The following is a 23,733-nucleotide window of genomic DNA, read 5'->3' as shown; positions in this document are numbered from 1 at the left end:
ATGTATATACTTACATGTAATGATAAAAGTAATTGTTAAACGTTGTGATTTAGCTCAGCTTAAATATAAAGATGTTAAACAAATATGTTAATATCCAAATAGAAATTTTTTTAAAGAAAAAATAGGTAATCTCTTAAGTAATGTATGAAGAAAAAAACGGTAAAAAAAATGAATAGATAGATAGTCATGTTATTCTCTTTCACAATTGTTTTAATTGTGGTTTCTATGAAAACGGACTCACATATTTCATGTGCAGAAACAATTGAGGAAATTTTCGGAATTAAATACTATTCAAGCAAGAAAAACGACAATATCTTTCACATAATTGATCATTTATAAAGGAACATACTCCATTCTAAAAAGAAAGGTCATTAAGAAATCACAACTTCAGAGTCCGTCTCATACTTATTTGGTATTTCTTATGAAACAACTTTTCTTCAAGTGTCATTTTACGCTCTACATGGTTTAATACTCTAAACTTACTTGATTATGTCAAAAAGACATTGAAAAAGAAAAAGATAAATTTTGATGTTTTGCAATATTTTCCAAACGTAAATAATTATTTAAAGACTTACATTTCCTTGCAATGCACCTTTTGGAAAGTAGTTGGATGGTCAATTTTCTTCAGATGAAGCATTTAGAATTATAGGAGTTTGGACTGTAGTGTGAGCAAAGAATTATATTGTAAAGATTATAGTTATTTCAGAGCCCAAAACTTAAGACAGGGTATCGTTATGAAAACCAGTTTTGGAACCCGGGTTTCACAAATGGGTTTACCCAGTTTTGTAGATATCGATATTTTTGTTTTGAAATATTATTTTATTTAATCCTTTATATCTTACCATTTTTATCAAATCTCTTAAATCAAAATCTACACTAATAATAAGACCCCAAAAAGGAAACTCGGAAGTTTCGTTCAACGATACTCTTTTAAATTTCAGGCTCAGAGGTGTACACATTTTTTGTACTGTAGTGTACTGACTCTGGGCTATAAAGTAAACATGACGGATGTTACAGCCTGACATGGGATCTATCTTTCACATAAAAAATCAATGAAATATTCTGGTCATAGGAAAATATAATGTGAATTATCAAAATTAAATGCTTTTATCCTCCTCAGATACTTTTGGAACAGTGATGCATATATTCTTGTTTATAAATACCGCCCAGAGAAACTGGTTTCATTATGTGCGTAGAGAATACGCAACCGTAATTAACTTTCCTTGCCTTATTACCTTGAGTATGAGTATGAGTATGAGTATGAGTATGAGTATGAGTATGAGTATGAGTATGAGTATGAGTATGAGAGTGAGTATGAGTATGAGTAGGGGTGTAAGTATGAGTATGGGTGTGGGTATGAGTATGAGTATGGTCGCTATGGGCTGCTTTCTATCTGTATTGTATTTGAATACTATACACTGAATTAACCAATAGTGACTTACACACAGACCAATATTTCAGTCAAATTCCTGACTTTGTTAGGAAAATATTTTTATGAAAAAAATAGAGCAGAAATTGAAGAAATTAACTTACGTCATGGCTGGTCCTTTAAACTTACAGGTTGTATTAACAAACATTCTACTAAATTACAAATATAAAATTTCACAGTTTTTTCTACGTTTTGTGTTTCTTAAATGAAGGAATGATTCAGTAATTTTACAAATTTTGTAAATTTTACAATATTTACGTTTGGTAACCACACAATAATCCTTTTATAATGAAATTAATATAATAAATATTATCACCAAATCTTAAGTAATCCTGTATCTAATTAAAGTTTCTAATAGCTTTAATTAAGCCTAAAGGGAAAATTTCCGAAATCTGAAGTAACGTAATCCTGTAAATAAAGGTGACATTGCCCTTAACAATTTACACACGTCCCGGACCCTTATTCCTGAAAACAAACTATCTTCTAACACATCTACTTCCCTAGCTAAACATTCCGGTAAAACTATGTATAAACTCATGTTATAAAAGTTTTCTTAGTTCCTCCCTTCTAGTTTAGTTTCTAACCCTTTTTCTAATTCAAAAACTTGAAACACAATTAAACTAAATTATACTAAACACCTGACTCTTACAGACCAAGCTATGCATGTAGAAGACGTTATTTGAATTCTCGCAAAAAAAATTATTGTATTCTCGAAAATTATCTAAGTCTATAGATATTTAAATCAAAATACCAAATTCTAATGAATTCCCATGAATTCTTAGGAATTCGGTCCTTAAAAGGAAAATTTAAATAAGTTTTTTTTAAATCAGAAATGAATGAACTCCCTTTTATGTGATTTATTTAAAAGTAATATGTTCAATGTTGTTTAAACTGGTTCAGGGACATTTTGATGATGAGATGTCTTCTGAAATCGGGTTTCAGGATCCAGGTATATGTATTATTCATATATTTTAATTTAAATACAAAGGGAATGAAGGATGAGACTGTAGAGATGATTGTTCGGAGTTTGTATTGTTTGTTTACTTTTATTAAAGATTCTTTGCAACTGTAAACTTGTTATGTTTGGTTAACAAAGATTTTTACATATGTCGATATATTGCTATACCCGAGGATAAGATTTCTACATAAAGGAAGACCCCCTCTAGAATAAAGATATTTTCAAAAACATATCTTTCAGGATTTTAGGAGCTGAAAAGGCATGATACCATTTTTTAGGGTAGCCTAATAAGTTTTTGCTATATTTGTTTGAAATTGGAAAGGACTAATTCTTCTAGAATCCAGTCTTTGTAATCAATGGTCCATATGCTTTCTTTATAGAATTTGATCCAGGGGGGGGGGGTAGTATCTATATGAAGTACCACGCGACCTTGTTTTAGATAATGTGGTTTCAAATATTATTTAATATCGTCTAGAGAAAAGTTGTGCGGCAAAAACTTTAAACTTTTCAAACTTTAATATCAGTATTATAATCATAAATATAAAATCCAAGTTATTTTTTTTGCATGAATCATCCTCATTCATTCAAAATAAATTACTAGAAAAAGAGTTATGACAAGCGCGCAGAAAAACTTAATATTTCTTAACTATTTTAAAATAATCTTTGCACCAATTATCTATGAAATCACTTTTTTTAACAGAGTGCTTCAAGTTTTTGGATTTAAATTTTCTCCGTATCTTAAATTTCAAGAAAATAATGAAGGATTTTGACTAAATCTGAATGAATGTATAATGAAAAAGGAAATGAGGTTTATTTGTGTCGTTCCTAGGTTCCGAACTTAATAAAACTTTTGTAATGATAAAAAGTAGAAACTCTAAAATCCCTGGAATTAGATGAAACTTAACATGGGAAGAAGTCTGATTGTTAAAAATAAAATTTAACAATAAATTCTAATTTTTTTTTATTTTTTTCATGGAAGTTTGTATTTCATATAAGCGCAGTGTATTGGAAGGTACTAGGTTTTTTCCAAAAATAAAACCTACTCATCAGAAAAACAGAAACAAAATAAAGCCTTGCACTGGAATTATTCTCGGCTTCGTTCATTTTTCCATTTAAAATTTATGTTAAAAAGTGTGTTTGCTTTTTGAAAGCGTATTAGTTATAATAATGAATAAATAAGTTTTGAAATACGAATCCATATCAACATTTTTAACAAAAAAAGAAGAAAGACACCCAGAGTTTTATATGTTCCACAATATTTTAGATCAAGAATACCCACAAGAATATCAACAAGGTGATTCACAAGAATTTCAAGAGCATGATGACGCACCTGAAGACCCTGAGGACCTTGATGATGGTTTCGATGGTCTTGATGCCGCGGAGGAGGTTGATATTCATCTACCTGCTGAGGATCTGAACAATCCTCAGAATGAAGATGACGATGAGGGTGATGATGATGATGATGATGATGAAGACGATGATGATGATGTTGCTGTTGGAGTTGGTGGAGAAGGTTCTTATGATCCTAGTCAATATAATAACCTGAATGTAGAACCTGAAGTAAAAGATCTGTTTGCTCTGATTCTTAAGTACACACCGCAAACAATTGAAAATGAAATGAAATTTAGGTAAGAATTCTAGCTAAATTTAAGTTAATATTCTTGATAAAACTTAATATTTAAATAAAATTTAAATTTGCAATTTAATACTTGGAGAATCTAATACCTTCTTGTCTTTCTTCAGACCTTTCATCCCGGACTATATTCCGGCGGTTGGAGATATTGACGCGTTCATCAGGGTTCCCCGACATGATGGAACTCCTGAGATGATCGGGCTCAAGGTTCTAGATGAGCCTGCAGCTCAGCAGTCCGATCCTAGCGTCCTGGAACTTCAAATCAGAGTTGTATCAAAACAATCTGCCAGGTTAGCAACATTATGCTGACAATCAATGAGCTAGATATACGGTTTTGTTAAAAACTTAACAGAAAATATAAACAAAGCTATATAAATAGTTGGATAATTTTAAAAATTGTAAAATGAATTTTTAACTGGAAAATTCTCTTAAAAGTACTCTAACTACCCCTTTTCAAAACTGATTCAACTACTTTTGAATTAATATTTTTCTTTTTCTCACAAGTATATTGTTTTTAAAATATTGAGATTGGAGACTTTAATGAAATTTTACATTTTCCTTAAATAATCAATTAATAAGTTTCAAAAATTGGTTCTTGGAAAATATTTTCCGAAATGATAGAGCTGTCCGTCTCAAATATTGAAAGATTTAAATAAGATTTTTAATTCTTGACAAATTTAAAAATATTTAGACTGTTGCTGGTTTAAAGTTTCAACAGATTTCATCTAAAAGTCTCTAAACAAGATCAAATATTTAACGTTTAATTTGAGTTAAATGTAAAATCTAGGGTACCTAGTCTTATTTTCTTCTATTACTGATTGCTGCCATTTTGTTTAGCACAAGTGCGCGAGTGAAGCGAGTCGCTGGCGAGCAGAGTAAGGACGTGGAGAAATGGATTCGAGATATCAGTGATCTGCATCGTTCCAAACCAAACCCAACTGTGCACTATAATAAACCCATGCCCGAGATTGATTTATTGATGCAGGTATTCTAAATTTTGCTTAAAAAATAAAAATTATAAATTATAAATAATAATTTTTTTTAAAAAAAGGTTTACGTATCTATAGGGTTTCCAACGCAAGTGAATTTTACTTGCGCGCAATTACTTGACTGAATTTTTTAAATTACAGGAAACGGCCGGGCACTTCTGATAATTGTGTTTTGTGTTTAGGAATGGCCGGAGGAATTTGAGGATGCTTTAAATACTTTGAGTTTACCAACAGCTGGGCTCAATATCGATCTTTCTGCACAAGTAAACAAACTGCAGTACACTTTGATATTTTCAGTACATTTTACACTTTGCAGTACACTGTACATGTTGTAGTACACTTTGTAGTACGCTGCAAGCTTTGTAGTACATTTTGATATTTTCAGTGCAATGTACAATGTACACTTTGCGGTACACTGTAAATTTTACAGCACACTGTACATTTTACGGCAGTAATTGTACATTTTACGGTACATTGTACATTTTCAATTATATTGTACAATTGTGCAAAGTGCAGTACACTTTACATTTCCCTGTAGAGAAATCTTTTAGCACACTACGTTTTTATGTAAGTTTTTATGGTTAACCATTTACAGTTAACTGTACAGTGTACTATGTTAACATTACTTCATTAGCTTATGTGAAATAAATTACTAACTTTTAAGTTGAAGGGACTGGAAGCATAATTTCAAGTGTCTCTCCTTGCAAAGATTCACAATGGAACCCTTAAAACCTTTGGCTGATCAAGGTTGTCGGACTTATTCTCATTATTACACGAAGCAAGCTGTTTTCACTTTCGAGAATTGGCAGAAAAGAAATATTTTCTTTCGGATGTTTGGAGACTGCTTTTAAAGTAAAATATTCGATGTGTTGAGTTCAGACTGTACTTAGTGTACATCGAATTTTCAGGAATCTAAGCGGTTTTTGATATATCTAAACACAAAGATCTCTCTACTCGATGAAGAAGGCAGTACTGTATATTATCATTGATTGTAAGCAGGAGTTTGTTTACAATTATAATAATACCTGTTAAGGTTGATATTATGTGTGGACTACTTGATATACCAGTTTACAGGTAAAAACAATTTTATCAATTATGCTGAAAAGGCAGAAAATCTAATCCAACCCCTATATCATTGCAATCCATTGTCGTATACCTTATATATTCAAGCTATTAATTTTGTTGGATCAAATTATCTAAGTTTGAATTATCACAAGTGCACACCTTCATGTTGTAAATATATGAGGATGAGAAAATTAGAGTTTGTGGGAAAATTTAATAAAGAAATAATTTTGAAAAATAACAGTTAAACAAATAATGTAATTCATTTTCTACAGTTCATTGAAGTATATTTGGATGTTTGTTTCCAACAACATAGAATATAAATATTATATTCTCTCTTTGATCTGAATACAAAGCAAAGATAAATAGAATGGTTTGGTTCTCAACCCCCCACCCCCCACCACACTACCACAAATACCTCCCCACCCACAAAGACAATCACCCAGACAGACAAATATTCGTTCTTGACTTGACGTGCAAATGCAATATGTCTAAAATTCAAGAATAAACATCTTTTCTGCAAATTCTATTAAGATTTATTAGAAACAGCATAAGCTTTATTATAAACAAATTTTACATTTTATTAATAAAACAGATAACCAGAAAACTCTGAAATAGGAAGTCTTAATGGGACATAGCCATTGTGCAGTGTAAACAAACCCATTTGATTTAATAAGTGTCTAGTAAACTATCAACGACATACACTAAAATATTGCTATAAAGTCGTCTTCATATTTTAGAGTTTCATGTTTATCACTGTATCCCTGTAAAAAATTTCACCCCTTTATACAGATTTTCTTTTGGGCATGTCAATCGTATCATTAAATTTCAAAAAAGGAAACAAATCTTCTTATTTTATAGGAGCAGAGTTCAGGCTCTTCATGTTCTGTTTAGTCTTTACTCAGCTTTCAGGAAACCGGATATAATGTGTTTTAGTCAGAAAATACAAGATACTTTAAAGCCATAGAATACATAACATACATAAATTATCCAAAAAGGAGGGGGGGGGGGGCGTTTCGTGCCCCATCCCCTCCATTTTTGACACGTTTTAACTGATACTTTGTAACGATTTCAGTTCAGAACTTAAGGGCGTCCATAAGGCCGATTAAAACCTCAAACAGCAAATATTTATTTTTTAATTTTTGAGCAACAGCTCTTAAACTACATTTTAGAAAAGACCATGAAAAATTAAATGTGTTTTCACAGTTACAACTTAACGAAAAAAAAGAACAGCAATCATTCTCATTACTATTTGAGTCTAAAATAATATCCGGGTTGGGTTCAGGAGTAATCAGTTTCTGGGAGATATGAAGGATGAAGGGTTATATCAGAACTAGAACTTATAGAACCTCTATCTCGGACGTAGCTTTAAAAATTAATTAGAACTGCGGGTATAACAAGAACACAGATCGCCACAAGCCTATGTTACAACAAGAACAGCGGTCAAGACTAGACCGAAACTAAAAATCTTGAGTATAACTAGAACAAGAACCTATCACACCGTAAACAAGAACAACAAGAACAAGAACCTTGTTCAAAACTAGATCAAGAACCTCGGTCACGACTAAAAAACTAAAACCACAGTCATCCTATGAACAAAGACACTATGACCACTATGACAAGAATCTCGGTCACAACTAACACAAGAGCCCCGTCACAACTGAAACCATGACCCCGGTCACAATTATAAAAAGAAACTAAGACCCTTGGTCACGACTAGAACAATAACCAGACCGAGAACCACTGTCACAACAAGAACAAGAGCCAAGGTCAAAACTAAAACAAGAACCTTGGTCACGAGTAGAAGAATAACAAGAACAAGTACCGCTATCACGACTAGAACAAGAGCAACTGTAACTACTAGAACAAGAACTAGAACCACTGTCATCACAAGAACAAAAGTCACAGGCACGACTAGAACAAGATTATTCGTGACAAGAATCAAAGTCACATATGTTAAATCATTTCAGAGAATTACCCAACTTTAAAAGTCCCATCCAATTATATTATGTATCTAATAGCTTAGTAACCTAGCACTGCAAAGGTTACTACAAGTTACTCCCGCCGTTTACCCGCACTTGAAGGATTTTACAGGGAAATTAAATTTTCGACACACTTAACAAACTCAAAATCAAGCTAAGAACATTCCCGTGGGTCTCTGGAGACAAACAAACAGACAAACAAAAATTACAACTTTCTGTACATATTAATTATAAAAAGCATTTATAATAATAATTTTATTAAAATCTGCAAATCTTTGAAAGAATAGTTAAGCAATATTTGTTCTTAATTTTCCCTAATCATTTTTAAGATGAAATATTTAGATAATGCGCATTTATTGTTTCTGTTCTCTATAATAACCTCCATAGTCTATGCAACTGTTTTAAATAAGAATTTTATTAAGAGTCTAGGAGACAAAACTATTTTCTTTTTTTTTCAATATATTTAACATTAATTATATATAAACCACAAAAAATATTAACTATACACTTTCATTTTATGAAAATAACAAATATTACAATAGTTTGAATATATTTCAATAAATATTATGCAAAGAATGTTGACTATATGTTTATCACATGAATAAATACAAGAGCTGACTAAATAACAACATGAAGACCTTTCAAAATATACCTGATATACCTAATATACCTAGTGCCACATCTTACACAGATTCAACTAGAGATGACAAGTTATTTTTAATTCTGAAATATTTTTAAAGAGAATGTAGACGACATTTCAAATAAACTAATATTTAAAGGGGACCTATCAGACAGTGCCCTTAAATCCTTTATCTGAAAAAACTATGAGAATTTCACCGTTTTCTATCTGAAAATTGTGGTTGCTCTATAAATAACTTGCAGATCTTCTGAAGCAGAAACAAAGAAGGTAAGTTCCAGAATTCAACGCTGTTCTAGATGGAAAACCGGTGATATATCTTGTTTGCTAACATAATAATATAAAGGGTACCGCTATCCCACTTTTAACATGAGCGATCACTTGAAATTGCGTGTTCAGTCTCTTTAAATCTTTCACATTTTTAAAATAATGATGTAAAATAGTTTTTTTTGAATTAAACAACATCAAGTCTTGTTTTATCTGTGAAGTCTGGGCCTAATTTTGTAATTATATTTCTAGCTAAAGCTGGGGAGGGGTGTCTTGTTTTAGCAGCAGGGTTTCTAAAACTTCAAAATATTTTGATTTTTCAAACTTATGTTGCTAATTTTAAAATATTTTTGTCGTCTTAACTCCTAAAATATTTACATATTTCACCGGAATGAGAGGTGGGCAGGGGTGTTTTTGTTTAATAAAAAATGTAATACTGCAAAACCTCAGTTCGGTGGATTTTATGATATAATTCTGATATGAACACTGTACAATGTACATCTTACAAACAGGTTTATAGAACAACGTTGAGCTAGACATTAAGTTTCTTTTAAAAAAAGAATTGAGTCTCAAATTTCTAAACCCTATATTTTTGCAGCCTGATCGTGTAAACCTTTAATATTTAAACTTAGATTATTTAACTAACAGAATTCCTAGTTTGAAATATCTAAGGTATGCAACATTAGGTTGCAAAGATAAAGGGAGTATGTGACAAAGTCTCAATTACTTTCACCAAGGTTCAATCAAATTGAATAAAATGAATGAATGAATTGATTGCTTCCTGTTATTCTTAACTGATATTTTTCCATTATCTTTTCAATTGTTTACTTTCATTTCATTTAATTTTTTCTTTAAATATTTTTGTTGAAATCTGATGCTTCACTACAATTAAATGAAGTATGTTGTTAAATAAAGAATAAAATTGACTTTTTAAAAAATATAAAATATAATATAAATACATGATTTGACACTTTATATGAAGTTTTTATACCTTTATTCTTGGTTAAATTATAGGCCAAGGTTCTATAGGACGGGTCAGGACTAGATTATCTAGATTATCTATCTATCTAGATTATCTATCTATCTAGATTATCATATCTATCTAGATTATCTATATATCTAGATTATCTAGAGTATCTATCTAGATTATCTAAATTATCTAGATTATCTAAATTATCTATCTATCTAGATTATCTATCTATCTAGATATGTTAGATCCCCCACTATGATTAAGATCTGCGTCTGATGAACCAGGAACATGAGATTTTATTCTAAACAAAAAATCTTATATATATATATTTTTAAATAATCAGATAAAACATTGATTAACACCTTATTTACCTTCAAATGTGCTCCTATTTATAATTTAAGATAGATACTTTTTTAAGGGGCTGTAAGAGTAGTTTCAAGGGACCTTATATTTAAAGAGGGGCAACGCAATTCATTCCTTTTAACCGTATGATTGATCAAGGAAGTCTGAAATAATCTTATTAATCTACAGAAACTCTTTCAACTTTAAACACTTTGTTTAAAAATATTAATAGTTAATATTTACAAGTGGTAAAAACAATCCCTTTCGAATGTTGAAAAACCGCTTAGCATAAAATAGTCTATATTTTCGATCAGCTGTGCTGAATTCACACTGTACACATACCGTACACCAGGTTTTAGAGAGATTAAACCACTATTCAAGAGGTTTACCACGCAGAGGTATCTCTGCTAGATAGTCAAAGGTTTAAAGAATACAGTTGTAAATCATTTTTGAACCCTTTGTATAAATACCTGTAGAGACTGCATCCCGAGAGAAGAGCATGTACAGAGTCTTCTCTTCCAAGAGTAGTTAGATGGTCTAGCAGGTTAGATACGGAGCTATCCGAGGAGCTAGCCCACTCATCTAGTAACCTAGTAGAATATATGTTAGCTACAGACCTATCATCTAGTAACCTAGAAGAACAGAGTAAAGGTTGGATACAGAGCTTTCATCTAGTAACCTAGTAGAACAGAGTATAGTTTAGATACAGAGCTATTATCTAGTAACCTAGTAGAACAGAGTATAGGATAGATAAAGAGCTATTATCTAATAACCTAGTAGAGCAGAGTATAGGAAAGATACAGAGCTATTATCTAGTAACCTAGTAGAACAGAGTATAGGATAGATACATTTAGTAACCTAGTAGAACAGAGTATAGGATAGATAAAGAGCTATTATCTAATAACCTAGTAGAGCAGAGTATAGGAAAGATACAGAGCTATTATCTAGTAACCTAGTAGAACAGAGTATAGGATAGATACAGAGCTATTATCTAGTAACCTAGTAGAATAGAGAATAGTTTAGATACAGAGCTATTATTTAGTAACCTATTAGAACAGAGTATAGGATAGATACAGAGCTATCATCTAGTAACCTATTAGAACAGAGTAATATACAGAGCTATCATCTAGTAACCTAGAAGAACAGAGTATAGGATAGATACAGAGCTATCATCTAGTAACCTAGTAGAACACAGTATAGGTCAGATACATTTTTTTTTGGTTTTTAGACCTGAGTGAAAAGTAAAAATATATAAATAAAATACACAATAACTATTTCTACATTTCTCAAGTGGTCTCTAAGGATTAATATTGAAATGAGAACTGAACCAAATCTTACAAGTGGAGAAAAATGAGAAGATAGCACTTAGCATTTACAGCGTTATATCATTCAATAAATATATTAATTCATCTGAGCCAGCGAGTTAAAAGCTTCTGCTCGAGTCTTAATTTTTTAGACCTTAATCTTAGACCCTACATATGAATCAGCTTACGACAGCTGTCAGCTCTTAGACTTAACTTAAGGAGTTAGGCCCAATGAAACTAAAACAGACCTTGGTTGGTTTTAGAGGATATAATAGTCTCAATGTTGTGTCTTATTCTAATCAAATCTCAATCCACCAATTCCAACCATGGAAATCCGTTAAATACAATATTAAACCGGATTAATAAATTAATTGCTAAATCCGAAAGCTCTGGAAATATCAAATATATAAAAACAAAAATATCAATCTAAAGTATATAATCTTGAAAAAGGTTAATATTTCGTCTGATTGGTTGTTAAACAAAATTTCATATTAAACAGCAGGCGCGCAACTAGGGAAGTCTGCTCAATTTTATGGTAATTGATAGATGTCAGATTCTGCAGACTTATTTTCTTTAGTTTGCAGATTTTAAGTTTTTTTTGGCAATAACAAAATTTGTTTCCTGAAATGTTTTTGAATTAATTTACTGTAGACTTGTAGTTTGTCTAAATTTTTCCAGATCACGTTGTTAAATTTGACATATCAAAGGTTTACACAATTGTACACATAAAATATCAGATAAATAGAATTTAAATTGGGTGTTAAATTCCTTTAGACCAAGGTTGTACAGTAAGGTTAGATACTATGGATGCCCTCCAATGTGGGTTAATGTCGTCGTTAATAAAACCTGATTATTCTAAAGAATAATAAATATTGCGACTCACTAAAAATAAATGATATCTAGAATTCAATTCAATTCAATTTAAACTTGTTAGCACAATCAATATTTGGTAAGAGTGAAGATTGTTAGTTAAGAATTATAGTGTACATTGCTGTGGAGACCAAATATCCTTTGGAATGCATGCAGAGTATCTAACCTTAAAATACAACCTTGTTTAGGAACTCTGTCTAGTCCAGGCGCGTAACTAGATATTTTTTGCCCCCCCCCCCAACATTTCTAGGGGTGGGGGGGGGGCCAGAAAAATGTGTACTAAATATAATTTGGTTAACCTCCTGGCTTGACGAATTGATGGTATCTTATTACCTCGCAGTTTGGCTGTATGATCCTGCTCCAACATCTAGCTTGGGAACCTTGTCAGATAAACCCATTTGTACAGCTAGCAAACACCAGTCTCTAAACATTTAGCATTTATTTAAAGGGATTGTAGACAAAATTGAAGTAAACCTTTATTTATAAAGTCGGATACCCGATTAACAATTGGTATCTTTTAAACCTACGTCAGAGCAATAATGAGGAAGCTTAGGTCGTTTTCCAACTGTTAGATTCTGCCAATATCCTAAATCTACAGATCACTTTAATGAAAAACAATAAATTTTGAGCTGATAAGCTGATTTAGCCCAAAATCTTATTAATTTTTTGATCAAATAATGCTTTTGCCAACAAAGTATCATACTTCAAAGACGACGGTGCAGAATTCATCATTTTAAAAAAAAAATACACTCCTTCTCGTTCTTTCAATGTAGACGAGTTTAAGATCGTCTTCATCAAAGTCTCATTCTTTTCGAAAAAAACATTTCTCCGTTCTCAGTCGGAGATTGTATAAGATTTGATTTGATTACAGGAACAGGGGAATACAATGTGAAAGGTAACAATGTTTTAATCGTGACTTTTATCATTTTCAATGAAATTAATTTAGAATCAAACAGTTGTTACTTGTTCTCTCTGAACAGAAAACCAATTTTTAATGAGATTTTAAACTTACAAGATAAGTAATCAAAATAATTCAAAAGAAAAAAGAAAAGTTTATTTAAGAAAGAAACAATTCAACAATAAAAACTAAAGATTTTCAGAAGAAAGCTTAAGGTTTTTCTACGAGAAAGCTGAATATTTATCTAGAAGAAAGCTAAAGGTTTATCTTGGAGAAAGTTAAAGGTTTATCTAAGAGAAAGGTAAATATTTGTCTATGAGAAAGCTTATCTAGGAGAAAGCTAAAGCTTCATCTAGGAGAACAAAAAGGTTTATATAAAAGAAAGCTAAAGTTGTATTTAGGAGAAAGCTAAGGTTCATCTAGGAGAAAGCTAAAGGTTCTCTAGAAGAAAGTCATAAGGTTTATCTAGGAGAAAGCTAAAGAGCTAAAGATTTATTTAGGAGAAAGCTAAAGGTTTATCTTGGAGAAAGCTAAAGGATTATCTAGGAGAAAGCTAAAGGATTATCTAGGAGAAAGCTAAAGATTTATATAGGAGAATAATAAAGGTTTATATAGGAGAAAGCTAAATATTTATTTAGGAGAAAGCAAAAGGTGTATCTAGGAGAAAGCTAACGGCTAAAGGTTTATCTTGGAGAAAGCCAAAGGTGTATTTAGGAGAAAGCTAAAGTTTTATCTAGAAGAAAACTAAAGATTTATTTAGTAGAAAGCTAAAGGTGTATCTAGGAGAAAACTAATGGTTTATATAGGAGAAAGCTAAAGGTTTATTTAGGAGAAAGCTAAAGGTTTATCTAGGAGAAAGCTATAGGTTTATGTAGAAGAAAGCTAAAGGTTTATGTAGGCGAAAGCTAAAGGTTTATGTATGAGAAAGCTATAGGTTTATATAGAAGAAAGCTAAAGGTTTATGTAGGAGAAAGCTAAAGGTTTATGTAGGAGAAATCTAAAGGTGTATTTATCAAGAAGAAAGTTTAAAGGGTTTACCTGCCAAGTTTATGTGGTTTATCTAGGAGAAAGCACAGAGTTTGTCTTGTAACTGTACTAATGCTTGAGACATGAATGCTAGGTCCTAAATTACAAAAAAAATAGAATCAATGAAAAAGATTTAAACAAAACAAAAAAAATTGACATCTTTTTTGTGCAAAAACTAAATTTATTCATTTATTGTTAAGATTAAGTAAGATTTTTAGAATTTTAGAACTGTAAAGACAAATTTAATAGTGAAATTCTAGCAACACTTTTGACTAGGAAAGACCAATATTGTTAACAATTGGATAAATATGAGGCTTTCAGGCGATTATATTTTAAATATTTAAATTTTTTAAATTCTAGCCTAATTTTAGCAACACTTTTACACTCGGAAAGACAATTACCAATCTAGGTGACAATTGGATAATAGTAACCCTTTGAGGCGGTTTCATTTATTGACTGAGATTTTTCTTATTGTGAAAAAAGATAATAAACATAATATGAATTAGAATATGAAGACACTCAGTGAAGTCAAAAACCATTTTCGTAAACTTGTATTTCGTTTTTAAGACTATACAAACTATAAATATTAGCCCCATGGATACTTAAGTAAGCAAATATTTGACCTTGAATGAGAACGTCTTGTACTTCCTGTGAACCCCAACAGAGAAGATTATTCAAGGATTCACTCCAACCTTCAGGATGGATCAAACATCCCTCCCAACCCTCCTCCTTCAAGGACTGCATGGCCTGAGCTGGGGACCAGGAGTGGGGTTCAGTATAGTTCTCTAGATCTTTACTGCTAAGAATATGTTTATCTATCGCGAGTCCAGGACTCATCTCCAGAAGGACCTAAATAAATGAAAGAGTGTTGATCAATAATGTAAAAAGTAACCGCATTTCAGTAGAAGAAAAAGTTCAAGCTGGAGGGGGTGTATAAAGAAAATAATTATGCTGGTAAAATAGAGTGAGGGGTTAGACCCTAAAATGTGTAAGAGGAAGACACTGTTGAGAGTCTAGCTATGATCTTAAATAGTCCAGTAAACGCAGCAATTGTGCAGTGTGCACAGGCATATTTCAGTTGAAAGCTACTGGTTAAACTATTTGCTTTATAACAACACAAGTTTGCTTAAAAGTCGTCTTTCCATTCCACGTTATTATGTGTCTAACTGTACCTGATCAATTACTCCGAGTAGTTCCTCTAGAAAGTAGAAGCAGAGTTTACTGGTACCCGGAGGCCCCCGAACCTTGACTCCAATCCTACTCGGAGCACTGGTTGGAGTTATTAGTTCAACTACTCCCTCCAGACTCCCACAGAACATCCTACTCCCACCTTTCCATTGGAACAAGCTCACCTCGTCATTTTCAAACCTTCAACAAACATTCAAAATTATACTTTAGGATAAAGGGATTGTTCAGGAGTTTTAGATATAGTGTCAGAAACTACAATAAATCTATAAAGGGTCAGTTCACTTCTTTGGGTAATTGAGGGTAAACTATTAATTTTAGAGGTTCTCAAATATTTATTTTAAACTTTAAATTAAATTGTAATATCAAATAGTTAATTGTAGACATCTTAAATTTTTTCAAAATTGTTTTCAAAAATACTTTAAACTTATTTTAAACATTTGACGGTTTGAAACGTTTTCCCTACTTCCCCAGAGTCCCGTGATTTATCGAAGAGTTGGAAATTAGGAACCGTTTTTTCTGAGAGAGAAAGTCGTCTTTGTATAAACGTGTTAATTTGTTAAATCATGCTTTAACACGAAAAACGTTAATGTCTTGCTGATTCTAAAATCAAAAGTTTTATAGATATAATGACTGACACTGGTGTCATAAAAATATGATAATTTTAGATTTTATTGGGCTATTGTTACTGAAAAAAAAACGTTCAGATAGTGTCTATGCAAAGGGATCATACCTTTGAGCTGGAATTCTAAACGAAAAATTGGCTTTTTCTCCATCATTAAAAGTAAGAATAATACCAATAATAGGCTAATTATTTTACCATGAAATTACCCAAATAAGTGAACAATCCCTTTAAATTGTTCCATGATCGTGTTTTTTATTCCATTGTCCCAAATAGCCTTACAATATTTAGCATCTTCTGTTAAGAATTCTTATGTTTCTTTTTAGCTTGGTCTCTTTAAATTACCGTTGAAGCATATCAAACTGAAATTTCGTGTTTTGTGTAGTGAAGGGCAGGGGGGGGGGTGTTCCCAAAATCTAGAAATATTAAGAAAAAGAAAATAAAGCTTTGAAAAAGTTGAATAATGAAGAAAACGAAAAAATGGCTAAATATTATTTAATTTAAAAACTATAAAATGAACCCATATCAAACCTTCTAATTGTATTCCTTCTGAGTTGAATCTGAACTCTTGGGAACATCACGGAGAGAATATGTGAGGCTGCAAGAGAGGTTTGGAGGACAACTCCTCCGAAATGTCCTCCGTTGTAAACAGGATTAGGAGCCCATGTGTCCTCTTCAGCCTCCAGCTGATTATAACAGGGGAACTCACACTCCACCTCACCAGCGATATTACACTGAAACAAAAACATACAGTGAAACCCATAAAACTGTGAAGAAGAAAGACGACTTTTAAATTTAAGTTCCGATTTTGACGAGTCCAATAAACAAAAAACACATGTTACCGGTCCAAAATAAATAAGCAAGTATGGCATAAAAAGAAAGAAAAAATCTCCTCTAAGAAAAAAGAGATTTTAGGTCGGACCTTCTCCGAATTAAAAAAGTTTAATTCATGAAACTTTTTAAAAAATTGTGAAATCACAGACTGGAAAGATAGGACAGCAGAATTAGTATTTGTAATCTAGATCTGCACATCATCAAATCAGCTAAGCAAACAAACTCCCGGCCCAATTTTCCCATACAAAAATTGGCTATGTCAATCCTAAATGGTTTATCAGTACGCTTTAGATTTAATTTTAGATGAAAATTTTATAGATCCAGAAATAACCAAACAATGCCATTTTTTTAATCTGTCAAATAAGAAGCCTGATTCAATGAATTTGAGCTAGGTCTATAAACGATTAAACCGGCGGTAGGTAATTCAGCGACCTAGCTCAAATTTATTAAATTAGGGCCCGGTTGACTTTGTGAATAAATAAATAAATAACAGTCACCCTATAAACCATGGAACGGAATATCCTACCTTGATACAAATACCAAGAGCCTCTAGTACGTTAATAGTATCTGCAGCATCGTATTCAGGCAAGGCAAGCTGGAAATCCTCTAGGCTGTAAGAACCAGTAGGACGGGAGTGCGACCGAAACTCACTGTAAAGAAAAAAATGACAAGGTTATCCACAAAGAGTGGGGCTGTAAAGACGATCTGAAAATCTTTAAATTTGGAGATTCCAAGGTTAAACTAAGCCTTGAATATAATTTTTTATGGCAATATAAATTTTTTAGGGAAAAAAAGAAATAAGTTTACAATTGCTGGGAATCATAAATATAAGGAAACTAACAATATCAACTCTGCACAATCTTCTCTGAAGTCACATCCTTTGAGGGTAACCCTAGTTATGAGAAATTTTCGTATGCGCAAAATAAAATAATAATCTTAATAAAAATTTTGTGAAATAAAAACAAAAATTAACAAAACCAGGGTTCAGATTTTTTAACTGACAGACAATGTATAAAATATACGGAGATTATTTCAAAAAGTAATTATATAACACTGATTTTTATAAAATGACATGTACAATTCTACATTCTACATTGACCATCAAACCATGATATTGCTTTATATTTATCAATAAGTAGTAAGCATTAATTTTCAAGTAAATTTTTCATGTAAATTTCAGGACTAGGTTTTTATCTGATTATTTCATTAATTATATTTCTAAAATTAGGTAGACATAAAAATAATGCCGCAAATCATTTCAATTCATATACAATAGGCTATTTTCACATGGTCTTTCAAGAAATTCCGATTAATTGTTAAAACCACTATATTTACCTTGAGAGGAGATAACCACAAAGTGTACTGCAAACCCACTTGGGACACAAACAAATAAGATCTTCTATCTCCGATTTTAGATAAACAACCTCACCCATCAACTGCAGCTGTTGGATGATTTCCTAGATTGATCAAGTGGTTAAATAACTTCCTAGAATACAAGATCAAGTGGTTAAAAAACTTCCTAGAATACAAGATCAAGTTGTTAAATAACTTCCTAGAATACAAGATCAAGTGGTTAAAAAACTTCCTAGAATACAAGATCAAGTTGTTAAATAACTTCCTAGAATACAAGATCAAGTGGTTAAAAAACTTCCTAGAATACAAGATCAAGTTGTTAAATAACTTCCTAGAATACAAGATCAAGTTGTAAAATAACTTCCTAGAATACAAGATCCACTTGATCAAATTGTTCCACAATTTTTTAGATTCAAAAATAATGAAATAAATAAATTAAAATGATCAATAATTGTTTTAATTATAAACAATAATAAATAACAAAAAATATTTTTTAACACAGTAATAAAACTTAAGATTTGGCGCCAAATAATCATCGGATTGTTAACATACAATTTAGGAAAGTTTCAATATGGAATTGAATCTTTGCCACAAACTCGGTTTTTAGAATCCCTATAATTTTGCAACCCAATATATGCACACCAATTACATATAATTTCAAACTACGAATTCTGTTAAATTAAATAATCTAAGTTTGAAATATCAAAAGTTTACACTATCAGATTGCAAAGATATTGGGATTTGAAAGTTTGAGGTTGTGGCGAAGACTGAATTTTATTCCTCTTGCTTCTTCTATATTACTAGTTTGGTTTAATAATTTCTATAAAAGCTTTTTAAATGACAGCGACTTATTGAATTTAAAAACACCTGATTTTGGATTATAAAATAAATAAAGCTTTGAACCAAACTCAGCTACATTACCTACACACCAAAAAGAAAATGTTTTATTTATTTAAACTAAAATATTCAGATTCCTTGAGGGTTTAGCCTCACAAATGTGGAATTGAAAGAATCCATTAAAGTGAACAAAAATGCATGAAATGTTTTTATGGTTTTTCTATTTTCTTATTTTCTTTAGAAACAACTTTTTTTCACTTTGCTTAACAAATTGTTTGTAAATTATAGATTATCAATTTTTAAACAGAAAACTCTAAAAACAAGGAAACTTCCAATATTTCCTCAAAGGGAGTGACCGGCTATGTAAGGTAGTCGAACTGAGTATACAGTATTGTGGAAAGCTTTCCCAGAATTTTTCTTATCCCTATATCTTTTCAATCTGATGGTGAGATATTACAAACTTAGATATTTGTTCCGACAGAATCTATAATTTGACATATCTAAGGTCTACGACTAACGGATACAAAGAGAGATTATAAAAGCAGAGTTTGTGTCAAAAATTATATAGAGATTATTATATCAACATTATAAGAATATTTCCAAACTAAATTTAGACCAAAAAACGCCCATTTAATCCGGGATTCCTGACAGCTAAGTTTCATTACTTTACCCCAGCTTAACCCTATAAAGATTGTTTTTTTTTTCTTCTAGATAACTTAAAAAACGGCTGAATTAATACGCTTAAACTTCTTCACTTTTTCAACTTTGCATGTTGTGAACAAATGAATTGAGTCTTCGCCACAAACTCTGAGTTTATAATCCCTATGTCTTTGGAACCCAATTCGTACATCTTTGATATTTCAAACTTATATCATTTGATCTAACAGAATTCATAGTTTGAAATATCTACGACATTGGAATCCAAAGATATATGGTTTAGAAAAGAAGAGTTTGTGGCAAAGACTCGATTCCTTTGGCATAAAAAATAAAAAAAATTATGCACAGCGTATGTTGGAGGACAGTCAAACGGCGGGTCGGTATTTCAAAAAAATTAGAGATGGTTAATAACTTTTTTATTAAATTAGCTAAAGGGCTAAAAGTTTTACATTTGAAAAGCCCTTGAAAAATGGATGCAATAACATGCGCGTGTCACATGTTAATATTTGTCAAATTAAAAATATTTATTTTTGGACAACTTTTCCAACGTACTTTTTAATTTTTTTCACCCTAACCAAAGATAGGGGTATTTTTTTTTATAATGAACAGGCCTTGAAAATTTTGACTAAGGACATGTATCACACTCTCCTATTTCAACTATTGAAATGGAACGGAATATTAGATGAACCATCCCCTTCTCCTGGTTAAGGATTGAGAAGGAGAAGAATTATTTTATTTATGCATTGTATATGTATTTGTACCTTAAGATGTTCGTCTCCAGCCAATGGATTGACCACATCATGAATATGATCGATGAAGTGCTGCCAGGTTAGGACGGGGAACGGGTTTAAGGTTTGTCTCCACTCCGGGAGCTCCTGCAGGACACACTCCAGGAACTGGGTCACACGTGGTAAACCCTAGGACAGGAGTAATAGATTAGATTTTGAAAGTAACTCATTGCTCGTCTAAAACTGTAGTTTTCTATTCCAGATATCGTTGCAGCCTGATAGTTAAACCTTATATATTTATAACGCTATATTCCACGACAACAGGTTGACAAATATTTTATGATTAGAAAATTAGAGTTTGAGGTAAACAATCACTTTGTTTAAATGAATTTAATTCAATTCGTTTTGATTTAATTCTAAAGATCTGTATTTAGCAAAACATTTTCAAAAACATATCAAATTCTTTAAAAAGTAAGAAAGGCTTGTACTCTCCGATGATAAACATCCATATAAATCAACATCATTTAAAGAATTGAAAGTTAAATGTTAAAAATATAATATTTCTCTAGTAAAGTTACCATTATCATATTGTATATTTTATTCGAAGATAAAACAAATTTAAAATTGAAATTTGAAACTACAGAACCAGAATTGAATATGTATAGAGAAATATTACATCCATGAAACATTGTTCAGCAATAAAATATAATTATTCAAATACTAAAACTTCAAATAAGCTGAAGATAATGAAAAATCTCACTTTTAACAAAAAAGTGGAAAAAAATATCCCAAAGATTTTAACCCTTTTTCCATGCATAATTAATAATCCCGTAATGTTTCATGCAATTTAAATATTTTCAGTAAACCTTTTTGTAAAGGAGTTTTGTATTTGACACAAACTCAAACTTTCTAATCCCTATATTCTTACAACCTGATTGTGTATACCTTTCATATTTCAAACTTAGATTATTTGATCAACAGTTTTCGTAGTTTGAAATTTATAAGATCTACAACATTGGGTTGCAAAGATATAGGGATTAAAAAATCAGAGTTTGTGACTAAGCCTTAATTCCTTTAAAAATGTGTATATAATTGTAAGAAAATTTAAAATAAAAAAGTGTAATATTGTTGAATATTCTGGGACGGGGGGATATGGCGGAGGGGGGGGGGGACATTAACGTATATTAGGTGGTAAAATTGGGATTAATAAAAAGCTAGTCTTAAGAGTAATGGATCGAGAGAACGAGAGAGAGAAATTATAATTAATTAATTAGCCCAGAGAATAAACATTTATCCAAAAGCTCATGAATTAAAATAAAATGTTTATATATTTTGTGTCAATGTTTTTCACAAAAGATAGTGATATTTTTTTTAATTTTTCCGAAAAAATAAGCCTTTACCACGAAATAAAATGTTCTAGTCTTTTATCTTTGCAAATTGATGGCGTATACATTAGATATTTCAAACTTAGATTCTTTGGTCCAACAGAATTTACAGATGGAAATATCTAAAGTCCACGACATTGGATTGCAAAGAAAGATACAGGGATTAGAAAATCAGAGCTTGTGGCAAATTTCATGCATTTGCTGAATTGTCTGAACAATCTCTTTACAAAGTAAACTAAAGATAGAAAGATAGATAGATAGATAGATAGATAGATATATAATATTTGACTAAATAATTTAATTAAACCAATTACAATTGCACAATTTTTACATTTTAATTTAGCCAGGGCCTCCCTAAAGAGGGAAGGAAGGAAATAACATAAGCAGGTGGGAAGGAAAGAGCTAAAGAGGGTAGGAAGGGCAAAACTAAAGAGGATGGGAAGGAAAAACTAAAGAGGGTGGGAGGGGAAAACTAAAGAGGGTGGGAAGGGAAAACTAAAGAGGGTGAGAAAGCAAAAATTGAGGGTGGAAAGGCAACAATGTAAAAGGGATTGTGTAAACATAGGAAGGAGAGGGTTGAGAAGGTGTACCTGTGCTCCAGGTTCTCTCTGAGTAAGAAGAGTATATGATGAGGGTAGGAAAGCTGAAACTACTTCTGTTTCTGCCAAAATATTGGCAAGGTTCGCCTCCTTTCCCTACATGCAACTATATTTACTGTTGTACCATCACCTTCCCTTCAATACTGCACATAATGCATTGTTCAGTATATCGTGCTTATCCTTGAGCATGTGCATTGTGCACTGTCAAATTTTTGGAACCCAGGAACCATTACTTTTTAGAGATTATACTTTTTAAGGATGAAAACTTTTTGCTCATCAAAAAGATAATTTTAAATGATTATCACTGGAACAAGTTTGATATAAACAATTGTACAATATTACGAAATGTTAAAAAGTTTTTTAGCATATTTTTAAAACATCCTGCATAGAATTTGAACCATAAATATATATTTCAGAGAGGAACGGAAATTAAACCCGGAGCTCTCAGATCAAAATGCAACTGGATACCTCGATATATATCCTAGCTATCCTTAACTTAATCGCAAGAATACCACAACCTCAAAAATCAAATAATCCAAACTCGTGAAAACCTAAAAAAATTGGGCGCTAAACAGTTAGAACCACAAGCTATTTCAAACAAATAAAAACATTTTTTTCATGGTTTTGCTATAATTATTGTTTTAAATATAAGTAAATATTTAAAAAAAAAATGAAATTTCCTTTTGTATTTAAAAACTACATAATATTATCACCACCCACCCAAACACTACGTACATTCTTTCCCTTTCCCCCTCCTTCATTTCTCCTTCTTACTTCCCCACTTCTTTCTGTTTAACCCATCTCTACTTCCCACAATTTCCTATTCTACCATTACACTTTAAACCTTCTTTTACGACCTTCCATTTCCCTTTTCATTTTCCTTCTCTTCTTTCTCATATCTTCTTCTCCCTTTCTCTTTCACTCTTTCCACAATCCACACTTTCAACCCTCCCTTATCTCTCTTTCGCTTTCTTCTTCCTTTTTCATTTTCTTTTTCTTTTTTACTTTCTAATTTCTAATTTCAACTTTCTACTTTCTTTACTTACCATAAACTTAATATTCCAGAGATGGGAACTTTTGAATGGGATATCCTTAATCCTGATCGGATACTTAATCTGGAGATTAAAAATGAGTGGAGAACAAGCAATATTTTATCTGCAGATTAA

General features: G+C 31.4%; 2 protein-coding genes and 1 long non-coding RNA gene across 7 annotated transcripts in view; 1 reads left to right on the top strand and 2 right to left on the bottom strand.

The window, feature by feature from the left end:
* Positions 1-1,427: 1,427 nt before the first annotated feature.
* LOC111714128 (intraflagellar transport protein 46 homolog) lies at positions 1,428-8,201 on the top strand. The gene is made up of 9 exons (XM_023489174.1): positions 1,428-1,560; positions 2,330-2,378; positions 3,652-4,015; positions 4,131-4,310; positions 4,858-5,005; positions 5,192-5,272; positions 6,043-6,083; positions 6,933-6,983; positions 7,357-8,201. The coding sequence occupies exons 1-9, from the start codon at positions 1,495-1,497 to the stop codon at positions 7,406-7,408; spliced, it is 1,032 nt and encodes a 343-aa protein (XP_023344942.1). The 5' UTR covers positions 1,428-1,494; the 3' UTR covers positions 7,409-8,201.
* A 385-nt stretch (positions 8,202-8,586) lies between these two features.
* On the bottom strand, positions 8,587-10,077 carry LOC111714129 (uncharacterized). Of its 5 annotated transcripts, none has more exons than XR_002767896.1 (2): positions 9,639-10,077; positions 8,587-9,541 (listed from the first exon to the last, which is right to left on the bottom strand). It is a non-coding gene; the product is annotated as an uncharacterized LOC111714129 (long non-coding RNA). The 5 variants fall into 5 exon arrangements; XR_002767897.1 differs by having other exon boundaries at positions 9,685-10,077; XR_002767898.1 differs by having other exon boundaries at positions 8,587-9,534; positions 9,685-10,077.
* A 19-nt stretch (positions 10,078-10,096) lies between these two features.
* The window catches only part of LOC111714130 (uncharacterized), a 49,183-nt gene continuing 35,546 nt past the window's right edge, over positions 10,097-23,733 (bottom strand). Inside the window, exons 22-32 of the mRNA XM_023489175.1 lie at positions 22,559-22,663; positions 20,617-20,772; positions 18,344-18,465; positions 17,535-17,658; positions 16,706-16,908; positions 15,540-15,735; positions 14,991-15,216; positions 14,380-14,464; positions 12,777-12,866; positions 10,740-10,859; positions 10,097-10,228 (exon numbers count right to left, since the gene is read on the bottom strand). Coding sequence (XP_023344943.1) covers positions 10,156-10,228; positions 10,740-10,859; positions 12,777-12,866; positions 14,380-14,464; positions 14,991-15,216; positions 15,540-15,735; positions 16,706-16,908; positions 17,535-17,658; positions 18,344-18,465; positions 20,617-20,772; positions 22,559-22,663 — 1,500 coding nt within the window. The 3' untranslated portion in view covers positions 10,097-10,155. The remainder of the gene's footprint in view (positions 10,229-10,739; positions 10,860-12,776; positions 12,867-14,379; positions 14,465-14,990; positions 15,217-15,539; positions 15,736-16,705; positions 16,909-17,534; positions 17,659-18,343; positions 18,466-20,616; positions 20,773-22,558; positions 22,664-23,733) is intronic.

Source organism: Eurytemora carolleeae, unplaced genomic scaffold (assembly GCF_000591075.1).
Source record: "Eurytemora carolleeae unplaced genomic scaffold, Eaff_2.0 scaffold1444, whole genome shotgun sequence".
Classification (NCBI taxonomy): domain Eukaryota; kingdom Metazoa; phylum Arthropoda; class Copepoda; order Calanoida; family Temoridae; genus Eurytemora; species Eurytemora carolleeae.
Note: the sequence above shows the minus strand (reverse complement) of the source record. Positions and strands in the feature narration are given on the sequence as shown.